Source organism: Hermetia illucens, chromosome 1 (assembly GCF_905115235.1).
Source record: "Hermetia illucens chromosome 1, iHerIll2.2.curated.20191125, whole genome shotgun sequence".
Taxonomy (NCBI): Eukaryota; Metazoa; Arthropoda; class Insecta; order Diptera; family Stratiomyidae; genus Hermetia; species Hermetia illucens.
In genome coordinates this window covers 186869749-186890474 of record NC_051849.1, presented here as the reverse complement: position 1 = coordinate 186890474, position 20726 = coordinate 186869749, and the positions used below count along the sequence as shown (strand labels likewise).

Sequence of the window (20726 nt, the reverse complement as noted above, 5' to 3'; positions counted from 1 at the left end):
TATATAATTAAGGCACAACCAGCAGAAGCACATCAAAGAAAGTAACAGCAGAAGCTTTAAAAACCTCTGCATGAAGTGACGATGGCCCAAAGAAACGTGAAGAAGACACCATAATTAACCAGTCCAATAATATTGGAGTCAATAGTGGAGATACTGTTCCCACAAAGATGGAAGACCGTGATTGAAGTAATCGGTGTAAATTCAGAAATCATTTTTCTACTGAATATAAATTGCTTAAATAACCGACAAGAAAGCGCCGGGATCCAATTGCATTCCGCACAAAGCAATGAAACCTACCGTCCATACGAGGCCTTACTATCTTGAAAATGAAATAGCGGAGTTTGGTTTTGTTACAAATGACCTGGCGTTCCTTACCCATATTGTCCAATATAACTTCTGCAATGGGAAAAATTCTGTAGGAAATAATTCCAACAAATTGCTGCTGGAGGTAGCTGAAAAAACTCTGTTTGAGATGCAATGTGGTTTGAGGAAAGCAGTTTCACCATCGTGGTTGGTGTCATAGACGGCGAGAGCTGGCACTGGGGATCAAAAGAGTACTCTGCAGTAGTCATGTTGGATGTGAAGAATATCTTCAATCTGAAAACTGGTTCTCTATCAAAAGGTCATTGATCATGATGAATAATCCGCGCTACCTGCGAAACATAGCTACTTCGTAAGTAGAAACTAAAATATTGTGTTTCAGCAGGCGTCCCTCGCGGATCGGTGTTTGGTCCACTCTGTACTGTCTGGGATATATCGCAAATTCAAAAAATCACATACCTTAGAGTAATGTTCGATAATTGACTAGGGTTTAAGGTGCATCTGGAATATGAAGAGAAAAAGGTACCACAGTTACAGCCGCGAATGCTGCCAAATGTCGCGATCATACAGAATATGTGCGCTGAAGGTGATTAGTGGCTTTCGAACAGTTTCTGACGACGTTAGATACAGTCGGTTCGTTGCCGGTAGACATATTCACTGAAGAGATATCACGAATCTGCGTTAGGAGAACGGTATCCGAAGACGACATAAAAATTATCAAAACCGAGGAAAGTGAGAGGTCAGATGGGAAAGCCGATTTAAAAGTTCGACAACAGGTTAATGGATATATAAGCTAAGTCCAATTATCGATAGGTGGACTAATCATCGCCAAGAAGACTGCACTTATCAATGAATGCAGTTACTAACTAGCCACAATTTCTACCGTAAGTACCTGTGCAGGTATGGCCACGATGAATCGACGAAAAGCATGTCCAACTTAATTGAAGTAATAAAAACTTGTTGTTTCTTTTTCGTTGGTGTGGGTATTTATTCTTGCAAATACCGATATTTCGGAACTTGTTAGCACTGATGAAGGGAACAAGTGGTTCCCGAAATATCGGTGTTTGCAAGAATAAATACCCACACCAACGAAAAAGAAACAACAAGTTTTTATTACTTCAATTAATTAATCGTTGGAAACACCGCATAATTTCACCCTGATCTCCAACTTGCTCGCAAGAAGAAGAACAGAGTATGCAATACTCTTTTGCAGACGCTTCGCGATGTGGGGGACCAACATTCCGAGCGTGCGTTTTCTGGAGAATCACGTGCTACAGTCGGAGGACGGATGGCTGGGTGTAACGGTATTTGCAATAGGTTTCCAAAAAGAGTTCCGTATCTTGGAGGGGTAAGTCAAGCGAATGCTACACAAGGGCAGCAGCATAATTGCTAACTGGTCTCGCGAAGTAATATCTAATGACACTTTTGCGGGGTGACCGATAGAAGTGGTACATAGGTGTGGCTTAATACGTAGCCAGGGATCTTCAGTCCGCCCATGGTGCTCGTCAGTGGTTCCCACTAATGTCTTTCGAAGATTCCACATTCAATACAGAGGCACAAAAATAAACACATGCTTGAAGCTTTCAAGCCCAATGAGCTATAGCGTAATTGTTTTGGAATTACATCAGGCCGTAAAGGATGAAAAGAATCAAAGTTGGAGATCCTACCTAACTGTCGTAAACACCTTGAAATGAAATTCCAACAAGACCTGAACTCTGACTCTTAACTCAAACAACATATAGGGAATAAATACTTCCGGGATTCGAGTCTTATGGAGGAAAGTTTCTTCGCCGATTTCAATCCGCAGATACTAAGCAACTAGAAGGTGGGCGTGTGATTGACACCTTCCTAGGAATTCTAGCCTGTGATTGGCCATGACAGTATCGAGGAGTAGCATTTGGGAGAATGGTTGATCATCTAGTTGGCTATGTAGTTCGTACCACTGTCGTTTTTTAATATGACGGTAAAGTGGCGGAGAATTTGTCTTTCCTTGAGCCGTAGCTTTACATATGTCCATGGGAGACATCCGCGCAAAAGATGAATCCAAAAGTGATCAAACTAACTTCCTTTTTTCAAAACTCAATAAAAACTATTGTATGCATCGGAAAATATTTATTTATTTTTTATAATGTAGGTACATGTCTAAAGTTTTTATTTACATTGTTTTGAAGATCAAATCTGTTAGGTGACGTCCCCCATTCTCCATACATTGCGTAAACCGATTTCTGGCGGTTGTCATGACTCTTGTTGGCATAGCAGGTGTTATGTTGGCAATTTCTTCTTGGATGTTGGTCTTCAACCTTGTTAACCGACCCACACAAATGAAAATGGGCTTCATCGCTAAAAAAGCAATAGCACCCTCGGGAACGACATCAAGAAGAAGCTCACACGCGTTCATCCAAGAATTGAAGCCACGTTCTGAAAGTTCCTGCACTATCGCCATCTTATAGGGATGAAAATGAAGATCATCACGAAGAATTCTTCTCACAGAACGATCGGATAGTCCAAGGGCAGATGCGTGTTTGCGCGCAGAACGCCTTGGCGATCGCAACATTGACGCTCTCACTGCTTCAATGTTCTCAGGTGATCTAACGGGCCGAGGGACTCCAGTTCTTCCTTTTGTCGCACTTGCAGTTTGTCTGAATGTAGTGTAGTGTAACAATTGATTTGCGGTCTGGGACGGGAGCCAACGGGGCTAAATTAAAGCGATTCCGAAATGCACGCTGTGTTGCAATAACCGAACATCCGCTTGAAAAGTAAACCTCAACGGCAAAGGTACGTTCCTCACTATTCCAACGCATGATGCCGACTGAACCATGTCGGGACAAAACTTTACAGCATCCCCTCTTGAACGAGACCACTAGCGCTCCGCTATGACATCAACTAACTGAGTGGCGCGCATTTTAAAAAAGGAAGTTATGCTGCCGCACCCTGTACATTAGGAATGGGAATCGAATTGATGTTCACAGGCAGGCTTTTGGCATCAAAAGACATTTTCGGAGTTATCCTCATTCTATTCCCGTTTCCACTTTCTCATCCAAATATGAATTTAGACGAGTTGGGAGTGGGGGGGGGGGGGGAGTGTAGAAACCATGGGGTCATCTGCATATTTTGGGAATTTGATGATATTGTGGTTTAGGGAAGACCGCTGTAAGGTGTGGGAAGACGGTTACGCATAGGACGGATTCTTGTGGGCTTCCAGCAGGGCTGGTATAAGTAACCCTAAAATTTAAATGGATCGTATCGAAAATATTAAAACTAATTCTTTTGATACTGGGCAAGACAAACAGAACTTCCACCAGAATAAATCTTCTATTCATAAGTCCCTAATCAAACAATAACAGGGGCACAACACAAGACCTGAAGACGAACGTCAATCTGTCATCTCGGAGAACACTTTCTCCATTTAAGTCAACGAATCTTTATCAGGATGGAGAATCATCTCAGTCTTAAACACCAATTACATCAATTAGGTACAAACTGTCCAATAGGAACACTTAAGCCTCGGCCTGTATCATTTTTCTCTCTGTTTAATGATCCTACAATGAACTTACAGGGCGCTTCTTTGTGGATTTACAAGATGCCATAAAAGGCTATGTACTGTAGTACTGTAGTGGTATTACTATTGTTTTCACAATTTATCCATTTTCACACCTCAATCCTCTATGCCACAATAGTATCCCAGCAAATCGCCAATAACAGAGAGATACTCATGAAACCTAGTTGTGGAAGAAAGCGGACGACTAAATATGACAATTAATCCATTAAAGGTTTGGTGGACATACAGTGGACATACATTCAATCTTTCCACCTAAAAGAACTTTCTTTGCCAAGGATTAAAGCCAAGTCGATAATTTCTCGGGGCTTCAGTGCTATCTCAGGTTCTGTCATTTTTGGAAATGTAAAGACCACTCAGGTGGACATGCGACAAATTATGTAATTCAATTTGATTTGATATAATGTTAAAATGCATCTATCTATGTACAATCCTCATAATGGAGTACACAAAATATAATTTTCAGTTAGCGTAAACTCTGGTAAATAATTTATTAAGTTTTCTGCCTTCTCTTGATAGATATCTTGTCTGATAGGCTTCTGTTACATCCCTCTAAATAAACGTAACAAATTAACTGTCGATAGACACGCACGAGACGCCTCCGTTTCATTCACCTACCGGTGCTTGTTTTTACGGTCAGGAAGGCAAACGAAACTCCCATTCAACCAGGACAGCACTCTGTGTCTGATTTCGCCGCTGATCCTAGTCTTGTATGCTGCCATGCAAGGCACTACTGTATGGTGTAATCCACGTAATATGCAAAAGGGAATTGGAATATTGCGTTTATATTATCAGCGCATTGTTACATTCCTCGGTATTTGATTTTCTTCCGGAATGATTGCTTACTATGGACTTCTTCCTTTTGCAAACACAGACAGTTCTTCCTCAATGGAACGTTTCGCACAATGCGATTTCTGCATATAAATTTCCATAAGCCTTAGGCTACTCTGAACACTGAACTTTGGTATTATCTATTTATCTCCAAGGCACATGCTAAATATTGCGATGATTAATTACAGGCACAATGCAGAGCGGAGAAGCGTAACAACGCGTAGAAGTGAAAAGGATGTTCGCCATTCGACCTTCTACGATGAGAAATAATTACATTACTCATCCCCAGGGAGCAGACGGTGGTATGAAAGTTTCCGATTATAAAACCACGCTTTCTGCCTGTAATTAATTCTAGCTTTGTTCATGCTATTATTTATCCGGTCAGCCTACGTTCTGTGGCGTTTCCTATACCATGTCCTAGCCAAGGCTAGACGTCGTTCCAGGTTGTGCTACGACCGTTTCTAACAAACACCGAACACTCCGCTCAGTCCGGTTGGCGCAATTATTTCATCATTTCGTTATGAATTTCTTTTATTGTTTAGCCCTGAAATTGTCTCACATTTTCCTGGAACCCTTCAGAGTGGGAGAATAATACGGCTTTTTCTGGAAAAAGGATGGCACTGGCTAACACCCTTCTAGTTGTTATGATCTTCGTATTGTTGCAGGATTATTTTATTATGCTCTGTGTTGGTGGCGGTACAAGGACACTGTCGTCATCGTCATTGTTATTGTCGTCAAGTTTACGGTGGTCGTAATAATGAATGAATGAATGTAGAAAGATTTAATAGATGCTCTCAGCTGTAGCATTTCTATTGATCCAACGTCGGGACTATGGGGCTTAGATGGATTTGCCGTTGAATATCTATATTCATTGCACTGAATGGAATTTGTTATTATGAAAGCTGTGACTCTATCGTAATTCAGTTGAATAAATTACTTATTACTTACTACCTTTTAAGCTTTGAGCGTAAGTATCTTGATTCTCAGGCTAAGGGTTCCAATCCCTTAGGGATTGTCAGCGAATTTTAACGGGGAGTGACGTCCTCGAGGTACCTGAGTAAGTAGTTCTGACCCCCTAGCTAGCAGTATACCTGCGTCCTAGGTAGTAAGCCTTGAGAAAGCCTCTCGGCGAAGAGCGAACCGCGATTGACCGGGACATGTCGGGAAACGCTGGGAGTCTAGGAGCCGTCGACAACTCTCTGCCGACGTCGATGGGTGATGTAAGCCTGACTCTGCCAAGGTAGTAATTGTAACGTATATCATAATAAATAATAAAACAAAAAATCAAGGATGCTACAAAACAAAAGCCAGCCCCTCACTTTTGCGAATGCTCAAGGCTAAAAATTCACTGTGGTGGAATTCCCCTTTATAGCGGGAAAATCAAAATGCCAATGCGAATAATTTCTACCAAGTGCTACAGGTGACTAGACTAAGGACACAAGTCAGCAACTTTCAAGGGACCCAACAGGAGGACAGCATGCCGCAGATGCGGTCAGGTAAGTCACCAAGCAGACCTGTAAAGCGAAAATTGCGTTCTTTGCAAAGATCGTGGCGTGCCTGGTGGAAGCGTTGCACACACTGAGGGTTCAGGGTGGTGTCTAAATTTTAGGACGAAGCTAGAAAGGGCTAGGACGCGACTAGCATGATACGTATACTACAAAGTAATATACACTGGAATGTAACCGCTCACCAGTTGCTGGCGCAGTTCGCTAGGGAAAAACAATTGATCTATTGCTAATCAGCGAGAAATACTGGAACAGGGACCCGGCTTCATGGCATCTCGACTTATCGGGTACCGCTACCATCTGAATTCCGGACAGCATTTGACTTCGTGTTCTTGTCCAATCCCAAGGGACGTTTTCTTTGCCGGACTTTCGGAGTGGGCTTGATGTTGGCTTGATGAAGGATGCCATTTCGGGCACGGCGAGGCGAATCCAGGTAGGCGGTAACTTTAATGCTAGGGTGCTTGAATGGGACATGCCTTAACCTGACTCAAGAGGGAAACAGATCCTGGAAATGGCAGCGGGAACCACCGTATCTACGCCAACGTTCCGGCGCCCAGGTTGCGACGGAAGAATCCTTGAGACATAACTTTCGCGTCGGAATCTCTGGCACTGTCACGGGACGAGTGCGGACTCCTAGAAGACTTCTCGGCAAGTGATCACCAGTACAGCCGGCGTGCACCAACTCGGCGCTCTTCCTGCGTGTGGAACGTCGCGAGGGTGAGCATCAGGAAATTCGTCGAAGCTCTTGGAGCAGGCAGAGACGCGCTGGAGGGCGCTTCGGGAGGTGGTAGCGTTGTAGCTGGCACTGTCCTAAAGTCAATGATGAACCTGATAACGACAGCGTATGGAGCTTCCATGCCGTGGAGGGGCCAGCGTCGACAAACCTTCTAGGAAGGAGTGTCACAAGCTCCGCCGATTGGCATAACTTTTACATGCCCGCGAGGAAGCATGCCCCATAAAGGTACAGTATAGATCAGCGAAAAGGGAACTCCGCAGTTTGACAAATAAAAGCAAATTCGTGACTGCCGGAACTTATTCAACAATTTAAATGTGGTTCCGTGGACTTGTTACCTGGAAAATCGGGCTCTGTGAAAGTCCTGACCAGATGGACCGCATTGTATGGGCATTACTCCCCAGACATCCCATACGGGTTGATGTCAACCGCGCGAAAAGTGTCGAGGATTGTTCTCTTTTCACAATAAGAGAGCTCAAAAAACAGTTCTTATTATGAAAAACAAGAAGTCGCCAGATCCTGATGGTGTCCCGGTCAAAATTTACAAACTGGTTTTCCGCCATCGACCAGCCTTGCTGCTCGAGGTGTTCAACGCTTACTTGAGGAAGGGAATTTTTACTTGTCGCTGGAAGGAGGCGAGACTCGCAATAATCAGCAAAGGAAAAGAAGACCCTGAGCTACCGTCTGCATGCCGAACGCAGTGTATATGCTTGAAACGGTCGCGAAAATGCTCGAAAAACTTATCAGTAGTAGACTCCCTGAAGTGATCCGTGCTGCCGGGGACTTATCCCCAAGGCAGTTCGGGTATAGAGCAAGGAGATCCACAGTTGATGCTGTCATGGAAGTCGTGGATGCCGTTCATTGAGCCGAGGCACACAGCCGCCGATCTCGACGGATAATACTCCTCATAACGCCTGATGTCAGAAATGCCTTCAATTTCCGTAAGATCGACAGATATGCTAGGCACATTAGAAAACTCATTTCCCGTGCCAAGTTCGTATGAAGAGGATGTAAGGGAGTCGTTTTCGAAATTCCAGTCACGCGATCTTGTGCCTTGGATAGCTTTGGAATTGAAGCTCCAATGTTACCAACATCCACCACCAACGACCACCAGGTCGTGGACTTGAATTGTGTTCACGGTCGGGACTTTTCCTGCTGAAGATGAAGATATGGTATGTGTGACGTTGTTTCCGGTGCGCTTGATGGCGGAATGACCCTTGCACCCGCTGCTTCTGCTGTGGAGGGTCTATCCGTATATTATCAGTTGGTTAAGAAGTGTTACTGAATCATCTTTGAAATTTTAAAATTTCAAACTTTGTTATCCTGTTATCACTGAGTATCAGTAATTCGGGATATCCCTTAGAAAAAATGCATCTTCCTTTGCTTTAAGCAGCTCTCCACTTCGCTGAAACCGCCTGATATTCTGAAGATTATAGTCTTCGTGTACATCTCGATTTGAAGATAGGTGGAGTCAATTTCAGGGAGGCCTCCAGGGATGCTGTTGAACATGCTCTTATGCCTTCTTCCCTCAAGTGATGGAGACACTACCCACTTTCTGAAGTTTCTGTAAGTCCTTGACTGTTATGCCTAGTTTGATTTCATCTGCGCACATTGCCATTCATTGGTAATCATTGACTGTAGTATTGCAGTGTACATCCATACATAGGACAGAAAAAAACGCATCTCCTTTCCGTGTAGCGTGACGGCTGTCATTGCATCAGATATATAAGTAACTGCAATTGCAGTAACGCCATATCGGTATACAGGCGGGAAGCTATTTCATTATCAATTTGAAATAAAACTCTGGAAGTTACTAAATATGTATAGGGATTGGGAATATTTAGCCTACATTAAGGATCCAACCACGAAAATTTGATATAGCTTTTTGGAATTCATGCTGAAAATAAACACTTGAACTTCGGGGAGTACTGGACCTCTTACCCGTAAAGCAGCGTTGAGTTGTTGATTCCGCCGCTTCCGGGGGGATGTCATTGGGCACCTTCTCATTGCCCCACTGATATACACGCAAGCCTGTCTTTAAAGTTTGTGCGCCGCCTGGCTGTTGTGCTCCATAGGTAATCATTGAACTTACTATTGCAGTGTATATCCAGTGCAGCATTTTCGGGGTGCATTCAAAGTTTTTCCCTGCTAGGGACCTGCAAGTCATCAGAGCCATTTTGGCTTTCCGACATATGTTTTCAATATATGTCTTCCAGAGTAGTTTTTGGTCTAGCGTGATCATCTCCATGCTATGTAATGAGGGCCATTAGCCTTGGATGGATTGGTGCGCAACTCCGCTTTCCTGCGCCAGTTACTAGTTAGCGTACCCCTGGAGCTGTATTCCAGTATGTTAGGCGATGACGGCTTTACGGTTTCTTACCAGGCAGACAAATTGTCAGACGCTGCCTCACCTCTGCCCTGGGAGCAGCATGACCGAAGCGGCAGATGTTAATTGCTCCTTTATATAATTCGCAGAACACAACATGGCCACGAATTATATTGAGCGTAAATCCGCCAATAATACCGTGGGTTATTATCACCATGAATGTCATCCTTGTAGTATTCATGACAGAAAAGTTTATACCTGTTAGTACTTCTGTTTGCTTACTCTCTAACATTCTGCCCATCCAGAAGGCCAGGGCGTTTCCCGCTCCCTTGCGGATTAGGATTAAATAATTTTGGTATTGTAACATAAGAGGCCAAACCGCTGCACGCCCTCGTTCGTGGAACCTGGGTGTACAAAGCAACTAACGAGAGAGGTTCTTACAACTTAAAATGATTTTAAAAGCTCAACTCTAGGAATTATAGAACCATTGCTTTCCTTCATTCTCAACTCACGCCACGCTACTAGTCTGCATCCGTTTGTGGTTTGTTCTATCCCTTCATAGAATTTCCTGAAGCTGCTTCGTTTTGCTTCCCTGAACGCATTAGTATACATCGTCAGTGGCCTTTGTACCTCTGCCTTTCCCCGGTTTATTCCGCCCAGTTGAAGAATTTTCGCACTTCCTTTCTCATTCTGGCTAGGCTCTATGCGTATATACATATAGTATCATTTGAGAATGATGCAAGCTCTTGGTTTTTCCCAAGAGGAATCCTAAATTATCTCCTTGCTCGGCCCTGCCTTTTGAATGGATACCTTTGTTGGTTGCGGTCTTTGCAGTAGATCAATGGTGACCTTGGCTCCATTGCTTGACCTCTCAACTTCTTCCTTCTTGGGTTTAGGTACTTGGCTCTCAATGTTTGTGTGCTGTACGGGGTCCCGCTGACTTATTGTATGTCTTTTTGTGTCTTCATTGTCTGTACTCATCCCGTGGAGGCTACGAGGTCTGCCATTCCATAACCCCCCTAGCATGAAAGGTCAAACATAGACACTGAGACGACCAGATATCAGTGAGGCCTCGTTCGAATACAGTCAGTCACCCCCGACTGCAAATCAACAAATGGGCACGATTCGCCTGACACCCTAGATTGGGGAGGTGTTTTCGACTTCTCGGCCTAGATCCGTAGCATTGTTAATAGTAGGGTCACCTCGTACAGGGTGTTGTTCTCACTACGCAGTAACTATCTTGGTAGATAAGAGGCTTGGTTCCTGAGGAGCGACATATCATTTCTAAAGAGAGAGAGAGAGAGAGAGATTGGCGCCCACAAAGCTGAATTCCGTAGCAGCCTATCCTCCAGGCCACCGCTTGGCTAGCCAGACCCTAGCTACCCTTGGAAGTCATTCCCTCTTTGTTTTCTTAACTACCGAAAGGAGCATACCCAGAAATCTAGATCAGCAGATGCCAAGGCAAAGTATTAATCACGCCATAATGCATAAGAGCAGCGGCAGAAGAAGTATCAAGTGAGGATGTAATCCAACGAGGATTTTCCTCCCACCCCACAGGTATTGTCGAACTATTTAATTCTGTTTTCTATTGTTTTAATTTTTTAGATGTGTAGTTAACGTTTCATATCGGTTCCGGTTCCGTTCTTCGTTGGAAAATTTATTCCGGTCCAAGTTTAGATGCATCGGATTTAACAAACGTAATTTGCGAGCTTTAGTACCAAAAGACCCGACCCATCTTCCCGAACAGATTGTCGAAGAGGAAAGTGGGGTACTTTGGTAGAGCTCCTTTTTGCTGCTGGCGAAACTGATCGGCACTTTAACGTGTTGATAGATAGCTCTACCTAGGGTTGGATGTTTGTTTTATACATTTCCAAATCACTGAGATATTACAAAATTATCTCCTATAGTATGGAAGGACCATGAAACGTGTTCTTAGTATTTCAGGGTATATTTTTCTTACAATGGCAATAGTACTCTAATAATTTGCGTAGGCATATTGACAAAAACTATAATCTACAAATGTGTATTCTTACCTTTGTAAAATGTGGGTCATCCAGCCAAAATTTGATCTCCTCACCCTCATTTTCCTGTAAGGTTGGTCCATTGTCATTTCGATCCAAAACATTTACTTTAATTGTTCTCTCCAATTCAGTGGGCACGCCATTAGGACCTTTTCGCACCAAACACACAACATTCACATCCAACGACGGACCAGGTTGAGAAGAGTCGTGATCGAAATGCTCATTTGTGTACAAAATATCCTTTTTAACAGTCATGTATGCTGAATTATTTTTTAACTGGTACGAAACATTGTACTGAGGACAAAGATACTTGAATCCGTAAGGACCCAACTCTCCAATTTTCTTTGGTTGAAAGTGAAGTTCTTTTTTATCCTCGGGGATACTGTATGATGCTGAGTTCCAAAAGCAGATTCGTCCCAATTGTGAACAAAATTTCTCTTGACTCGTCTCGGAAATTGGTTCAATTTCCAATGATGTGCGGGCGGTGGTCGTTGTCAGATTTGGCTTATATGGATTCCGAGCTGTGACTATAAATGTTGTCGGTTTGTCTAGGAGATGAAAAGCGGATTTATAGAAAAGCTAAATTGCAATCATTTTCTGAGGAAAAAGGAAACAAAAATCATGTTTCCAAAATGAAGTACCGGAAAATGTCATGTTGTAGATCCATTCTGAATAGAGCTTACCTAATCTATAAAAGTTTTTTCCAATAGATATATCACCACTGTGACTATTTATCTCCAGGTAGTCTTCTGGATTGTCGAGTTCATATACAAAATGTGATGTGTCTAAGCTTCTATTAATGGATTCTATTTGAAAATGTGCAATGGGATGCTTGTCCAGATTCGAAAGTAGTTTTTGTGATGTAGGAACCGCCAATTTGATTGTGGACACAGGAAAATATATCTCGAATCCTGTAAAAGAAAGTAATTGATTAATCCCCAATCCAATTTTGTAATTTGGTGCAGTAAACACGTTTGCAGTTGGTTAGTCGGGAGTTCTTTGAAAGGGGATAATTTTTAATGATCCACGGCCTGGCCTGCATGAATATCCTATCAAGTAATCCTTCGTCCAAAGAATCAATGAGCACGTGTTTGATGAATTCATCTGGCGGATCACCCCTGATGTGATATCATCTTTGAACCGCAAGTTGATGACTTATTCAAACCTCATTAGGCCGTTAGCGTGCAGAAAAGCTAATTTGGGAGATACATGTTCGGGGATAGTCTGAATATACGAATATATCACCGTGTAGCGTTTGGGATTCATTAATTTGCTGTTTGACATACAGAGTTGTGTGAGTTCTCAATAAACTCGGAGCTGACCTAACCCTCGCCTTTCCACATGTCCAATCATTAAGTTGCAGGAGACACCCTTAAACTTCAGTATCAAAGGTAGTGCTAATAACGTTTTAGACTTGTGTGTAGTGTGATTTTCGGCCAGAAATAGCCTACACGTGATGAGAGTGGAAACGGATCCAAACAAAAGTAAACACCCAAGAGTGAGCCGTTAATTCAGGTATATCTCATTTTAAATGCTCATGGGATGTTGCCGAGTATCCTTGCAAATGGTAATAGAATTTTATAGTTAAATTGTAATCAACAATCAGACTTCAAGAGAGAGAGAGAAAGGGGTTTTTTAACGCCTCATGCACGTTTAAACTACATACATACATACGTATATTATTTTTTGACGTCGTATATGGGAAATTCAATACCTCTTTGCAGCAGGTGTTTCAAGGAAGATATTCGTAAAGATACTACAATGGGTTAAATCGTATCCGTACTGATTTTATATTGTATACCGTCTGATGATGAAGAAATGCTATTTTATGGATTTATTATTGCTATCCTTTGCTACTGATAGTGATGACTGTAGCTACAAAATTTACGGTATGAAAAGGAAACTTAGTTGTTATTTATAATCATTATATGAAAATAAGCAGATTGTGGAAGGACATGGACCCTTCGCTCTCAATTAACGTTAGACAAATCTGGCCATGAAATTTATCGCGCGTCAATCCTCCCTGCATGATAACATTCTCCGCAGCAGATTTCCTGGTAATACCATTTCATCCAAAGTTTCCTCTTTGGGCTGGTTGAAGAATACATGACCCAAGACATCCTAGATTTCATTACAGTTTAGACAATCAGGTGAGGTATCCAACACGGAAAGTGACTAAAGTGGAGTGGCTAAACTTGGTCAGGAGATGTCTTAGGACCTAGGACTATTTAGGAGAAACTCAACGATCCTTCGATATCCCCTGAAGTCACCGTTGGTGAGAGAAAGAAATCAGGAAAACTTGCGGAAAACTAATAAATAAGGAAGTGCCTAGTGGGAAAATCAAGCAGAGGAACAGAGGAAAAATTATAGAGTTGTCCGAATTTATAAAGAACAAACACAATGTGCATCAGGCCATCAAAAACATGGTCCGAGCCATTCGTGTACTATACAATAGTGCCAAAAAAGACCAAAAACTGCGTAGAAGAAAGCAAGTATCACTCAGGCAAGACAAGCAACACCTCCCCAAATTCCAAGGGGCGGTAAGCTTGAAAAGAGGAGTAGAGTTCGCACCGACTCTTTCGAATCTTCGAAGGATGGGAAAAGACAAAAAGGCCTCTCATCGGCAAAGGGGATGGCAAACAAAGTAATGAAAATCATGGAAACAACGGCGCCGGTTCGAATCAACCCAAGGGAGGTAAAGCCCCAAAAAGGAATCAAGGAAGCATGGACCAAGATTGGCGGAAAGAAAACTGCGACACGAAGAAGAAAAAGGCCCGAAGTGATCATCGTTTCAAAAAAGGTGAAAGGCCAAATCCGATCCGGAGCTGATGGACCCTGGAGAAAGCGTCAGCCGAATCAGACGCTATCAAAAAGGAGATTTGATGTTGAGCTGAAGGAGTCTCCAGGCAAAACGTTGGAAATTTTCTCGGTAATGTGAAGAAGGGGTAGAGGCACAAGTATTTGCTAGAAAGCAGGAGATTGTGATACAATATAAAGACATTGATGGAATCACGAAGAAGGAGATTATTCGTGAGGCCTTGGAAAAGCAATTTGGATCACTCGGTTTGCAAGATTCCGCAATCAGAAGTCTGAGGAAGATGTACGGAGGCACTAAAACTGCAACTGTGAGCTTACCAGGTGAAGCAACGTTTAAATGGCTGGCGGCTGGTAAAGTAAAGATACGTTTTGCTGACTCAGAGAGCAGGTGTCCCTCAGGCGCTGCCTTAGATGCTTTGAATTTGGCCACCTAGCGGCGAAATGCACCGGTCACTCTGAGGGGCCAAAAAGATGCAGAAGATGTGGGGAGAAGGTCATATGTTCAGGGAGTGCCGAGCTTAAATGTATGTTTCAAAAGGCAAAAGGCGACTGTCGGTACCTTGCAAATAGCCGCAGATGCCCAGTTTTTAGGAGAGCCTTGGATGGAGTAAAGAAATGAGGTTGATACAAATCACCCTCAACCACTGCAAGGCAGCGCAAGATCTACTCTCGCAAACCATCTATGAGAAGAGAATCGAAGCTACATAATCAGCGAGCCTCATCGCAACCACCAAGTGGTTACAGATGTAACTAGCAAGGCAGCATTATTGGCGTGTGAAAATAAAGCCAATTTTCCAGTAGTTGGATTCGTCAGGGCAGAAATAGGTGGCATCTAAATGTAGTTGCTATGCTCTCCCAAGCATGACGATAGCAGATTTCGGATGCTACGTATGCTGGTCTTGGATGCAAGAATTCGAAATCCCAAGCTCATAGCGAGTGATTTCGACGTGCGGGCTGTGGAAGTAGGAGTACTAGGAGCCGTATCCTGCTCGAGGCTCTCGCGCCTAGATTTAGTGCTTACAAGTACGGAAAATGTGTCTACAGGGTCGAGCTCAATAGTTGATTTGACATATGTATATGAGCACCAAATTAGTGAGGAAAATGGGCTGGGGCCGCGGATCTGGAAACCAGGGCTGGTCCGTGAAAAAGTTTAAAGGGGATGCATTCATAGGGGTGCTATTTGGAGGCGCTCTTGATTACGAAGGGAATACGATAGTATTCGTGTTGGTGGCCACATCATCACTTCTTTTTCGTGTGAATTCAAAGTACCTTAAGGCATCATTTTCAGCATTACAATAAATTGAGCATTCTGACATATTAAATGCATATACAATATCACCAACTAGTTACACATACACAATCTGAAGCCCTGAGTTTCCGCTTTATGACTTGTTGTAGGATACTAACTGAAAATTTAAGATGCCAGCCAGGACAATAAGAAACTACAATAAGCAACTATTCGAAAGAGGTAAACCGGTAGGAGGAAAACACGGGCAGTTGAAAATTATCACTGAGGAAGGCTCCAGAGAACATTAGCTAAATGCAAAGTGACAAAGGAAAGCGGGAATAATTGATAAGTAGTTCCTTGCAAAATAGTCATATGTTGGAAGACAGGCAAATTAGAAACGGAGAAAAAGCGCATAATCACATAATATAGATGGTTCCCTAAATTGTGCTTGTGTGTATTTTCGAAGGCAAGTGTTATCAACCGAATGGAGGAAGGTACGTAGCCCAGACTTGCAAGCAAAAGAAGTGGTGGGTGGTATGAGATTATACATTGATGTTTGCTTTTAAACAATTACATATATACCGCGAAGGAATGGTAAATGCTAATGCAAATTTGGAAACACGAAGCTGATCAAAAATAGCAGTTAGTTAGGAATACAATGCTGGGATTATATTTAAACCGGATGTCAAGACAGACGGTTTTTCCTAGTCTGAAGCGCGAAAATATATATATATAAAATATTCTAACCAAATATGGTTTATTCTCACCTCTTTCAATAAATTCGAAAGGGATCACAATAACCGATAATCAAAGTGCAAAACACTAAGATTCAATGTAACGTGATAGGGACATGTAATTAATGTATAAATTACTGTGTCAACATATGCATTTAGCGTCATAAAGCCGGTAATATGTAGTGGCATTATCATTTCATTGAAAAATTCTTTACATTACTCACTCCAGTTTCGAATCCTATGTAGGTACTCACGTGATACGGTCATCAATTCCCGGTGAGACAGTTGATAGGTCAACATGGTGCACATATTATATATTACATACATATATATATTTGTGCACGTACGTGAGGAAATAAAGAACACTATTTAATGCAGATGAAATTTAAGGATATCATCCCCATTGATTGGCAATTCTACGATTCATTATCTGATTTCTATCATTTATGTATTAACAGGGTTTAATGGGTAGTTAGGTGTTTATTAGGAAGAGTGATGTCAAACTTTGGAGGTCTTCAAAGCAAAATCTAAAACGTTAGGAAAGAGGTTGGTTTGGAAATTTTTTTTCGGTAGTTGTAAGGCAATAAAATAAGGTAACAGAAACATGATCATTACACTGATCTATGTATATATATGTATAAGTGATCTTAATCCTTCATGGGGTTCTCTAGTTGCAACCACGAAAGGAATAAATTTGTATTTTGGCTCTTTGCAACGATTTGCAATCGATCAAGAAGTTTCAAAGACGATGCTTTGTATTATCACATTAATAAGGCTTTGCAATAAATAAACACCGAAAAGAGGCTATTTTCATATCACTGATACTATAATTGATAGGGAAGTCGCCACAATTGCGATGCGCAAGGGTCGCGCCGGTGCGGGAGGGAGTGGAAGGCCCATGTCTGTAAACCCCCTTGCACATCGCGACGATAATTGCCCTACCAATAAGCTTATTAATGATATTGAAATAGCCCCTTTTCGTGGCTCTGTAACTTTTTAAGGAGTGGTGAGCGCTAGGGATTTTAACGGCAACAGGAACGCCAGAACTCCCCCTCCAGGAGTGACAAATCCAACCTTACTATGATAATATTAGTATGCTCCGTATTTATGGCGCCATAACTTTTGAACGGGGTGAGCGCCCCGATTTTCCAACGAGCTGAAAGAGAAACGACCTCTCCCTTCTCCTTTCATACCCTTTTATTTCTCCACTTCATAATTAATCCTTACAGTTCTGACATGAAAAACCCCCACTTGGAGGCGAAATAGTTTTTGAATAGGAGTGGCGGCCGCAATTGTTTAATGGGATTAGAAAAAGGGGAAGTTTCTTCATTCTTCTACATGTTCTCCCCTCACGGGTAGAGTCAAACATTCAAACTTTACCATGATGATATTGAAAAGTCTCACTTTGACGCGCCTCAACTTTTTGATAACGGGTGACCACCACAAGTTTTCATAGGATTTGGAGAAGGCCCTATTAGCTGGGGCCTAATAATATGTTCAAAGTCTTCCCTGCTTGTCATAGGAGGTCACTAAGAGGGATAGAAGCTTGTGGGCTGGCAACCTGCAAATTTTGAAACTCTATTGCCACCGAAGTGTCAACAATGCCTCGGATAAGGGCTGACCTCACGACAACGACCTTTGGCTATCGAAAACAGAATATGATTGGTCCCTGGAATATGAGCACGCGCGGGGGCGCCTCAGTGAAGTAAGATGGTGGGACTTTGGGGAGTACTCCTTTCCCTTTTGCGGCAATGTTCTTTTACACCCTAGAAAACCAAGTGTTAGCATACGCGAATCCGTTGTCGAGTTGCTTCTGACTTTTACCGCAAGGCGCACTTTCTAGACCTGGAAGCCGATTTCTGATAGACTTCTAACTACAAGATTCCGGTTCAGGTTGAGGAGCAATGTTATGCACCAACGGAGTCTTCTAATATAGTGGAGAAGGAAGCTTTCTACCAGCAATTAGACACAGATCAGGGGAAGCTTCCTAAAGATGACTTGTGATCGTGATGGGTGATCTAAATTTTAAAGTGGGCTTACCTTTCTCGGACATATAGTAGTATGGTCATGGCGACCGTAACGATAATTGTGGGAGGTTCGTGGATTCCTACAGCTTCCATAGCTTCGTCATTGGTGGCACATTCTTCGAGCACAGAGTCTGCCATAAGATCAGTTGGGTTTCAACTGACCGACGCGGTACGAGCAATCAGATCGACCACTTCACAATCAGCAGCAGATTTAGGAGTTGTCTCCTTGATGTGTGTAACAAAAGTCACCATCTGATGATCGCTTATGTTCGCTTCCGTATTGCGCTCGCCACTTCTCACTTGGGACCTACGAACCCCTTAGTTTAACATCGTTCGCTTGTATGATGCAGCTGACGCTCTTGCTGATCGGACGGCACATATACTAAGTAATCTACCTAAGAATATCCTTGGACTGCCATTAAAAATGCTCGGCCTTGTCCCGAAGGGCGCATAAGATCTGATTGACTGCGGAATCGTGGAAGCAGAACGATGAACAGATACCGAAAGAAATCCCGAGAAGTTCAGTTTAGTGTACGGGAAGCGGAAGCGACTTCAGAGATATATATCGCATCATGAAAGAAAGCTTTCGATCTTCCTGTGAAGATTGTCAACGATCGACTTCTCATAGTCACCGTAACATGCAGATACGGACTGTTCCTCCAAGCAGAAGAGATATCATTTCGGCCATCAATGCATTCAAACGGAGTAAGGACGTTGGGCGGGACGGCCCTCCAACGAAATTATCTACTACTATTACTGCAAATCTGCTACTTCCATTCGTACGGAAATCTTGGAAATTTAAAACGTTTCCCAGAGATTGGATGATCATCACGATACCAAAGAAGGGGCCCGTTTTGAGTGTGACAATTGGGGTGGTATCTGCGTGCTCCCTGCCTTGGCAAAGATAATAACTAAAATAATCTTAAAACGCATCAAAAAACATCTCGAAAATTTGATCGACAGAAAACAGACTGCTTTCCGTCCCCTATCCTCCTGCATTGATCACCTCAACAGGGGAACAGAGTGCTGAGTTTAGATATTCGCTGCACTTGCTCTTCATAGATTTCGAGAAAGCTTTCGATAGCGTGAAGAGGGAGTGTATCTGGAGTGTTCTATCCAAGATGGGCATTTCGGAGAAATACATTGCTATTATCAGAGCGACAAAAATGTCACGCGCTGCACCGAGGTAAAATCTCAGAGGGTTGAGGTCCAAAGAGGAGTCCGTCAAAGTTGCATCCTGTCACCAATAGTATTTCTTCTTGCTATCGGTGATGTTCTTCATGTTGCCTAGTCCGCAGGATAGAGAGAAGTTCAATTAACAATGATATTTTTCCTCAAACACTTCGAGTACGCTGATGACATTAGCTTGTTCTCTCACCGAGTCATGGACCTTGGCCAACTGGCTATGAATTTAGAAAGAGCGGGAAGTAGAATTGTACTGAAGATAATCACCATCAAAACGAAGGTTCTCAATTTGACGGGTAATCGCGCACTCCCTATCTGCATTAATCAGCGGAGCATCCAAGGAGTCGATAATTTCCATAAATAGGAAACATGGTTTCTGCCGACGATTGCACCGAACTGGAAGTTGCCCGACGCATTAACAGCGCTAGATCCGCTTTCGTTGCCCTGTCCAAAATCTGGAAATGCAGTTATGACTATTCTGTGTTTTTTCTGTGTTGCTATATGGGAGTAGCATATGGAAAGTGTAATCCACTCTTATTCAAAAGCTCCAAGCTTTCGTCAACACCTGTCTGCATCGTATCGGCACGCTAGCCTGACACTATCTCAAACGAAGAACTTGGTCAGGCCTTGCACTCGTATGCACTGTTATCGGAAGACCGAAGTGTCAGTGGATAGGTCACACATTAAGGAGGGGCGACAATTGCATTGTAGGCTACGCTACGCAGTGGAAGCCACTCTCCCAAGATGGCCGGCGAGTGGTTCGCCCCAAGAGCACTTGGCGCAGAACAGTAGAGGAGGAGTAAGAGCGTGTCGGGAAACCGTGGGGGAGCTGAAGGGCATATCAGGTAACTGTGGACGATGGCGCGTAGGTGTGATTGACGCACTATACCCTACTAAAGGGTTAATGACAACCATATAAATATGTATGTATATATTGGAGAGGGGGTACTTCCGCTTTCCCGCTCCATAAAATTTCCACCGCCTCCGGGTATGAAAATTCAACCTCTACCAACTTTCTTACGTTCTTCTCAGAAATATCGAGAACCGTTCTAAAATAGTTGTTTCAAACGAAAACTTCTCGGACTGTGGCTCTAAGAGCCCGGAAAAGTTCTGTTTCAACCTTGTACATTTTGGTTGGCCGTATATATTTTGATGATCATTCCGTTCAATTAGTATTTGCAACTAATTTAGATCCTACTTATAAATCAATATTCGTCCTTGACGCACAAAGCTCTCTTCATCATCAATACAACCTGTTGAAACTGTGGAATTTTCCATCCATTTACCCGCGCATTCTCGTCCTACTTTCTAAATTACTCAATTTCTGTTACACAAACGATCTGCTACGTCCATTATTAATACAGGCATACGTGTGCGAGCCACCTGTTCGAAAATATATGCTTCTATGAAAATCTTTTAGATATAATGAAATTATCTCTTAT

The 20726-nt window shown here is 42.7% G+C and overlaps 1 protein-coding gene across 1 annotated transcript in view; it reads right to left on the bottom strand.

Annotated features, from left to right (window-relative positions):
- LOC119647257 overlaps positions 1-20726 on the bottom strand; it is a 73534-nt gene that overhangs the window by 19653 nt on the left and 33155 nt on the right. The window contains exons 2-3 of the mRNA XM_038048138.1: positions 11977-12204; positions 11306-11841 (exon numbers count right to left, since the gene is read on the bottom strand). Coding sequence (XP_037904066.1) covers positions 11306-11841; positions 11977-12204 — 764 coding nt within the window. The remainder of the gene's footprint in view (positions 1-11305; positions 11842-11976; positions 12205-20726) is intronic.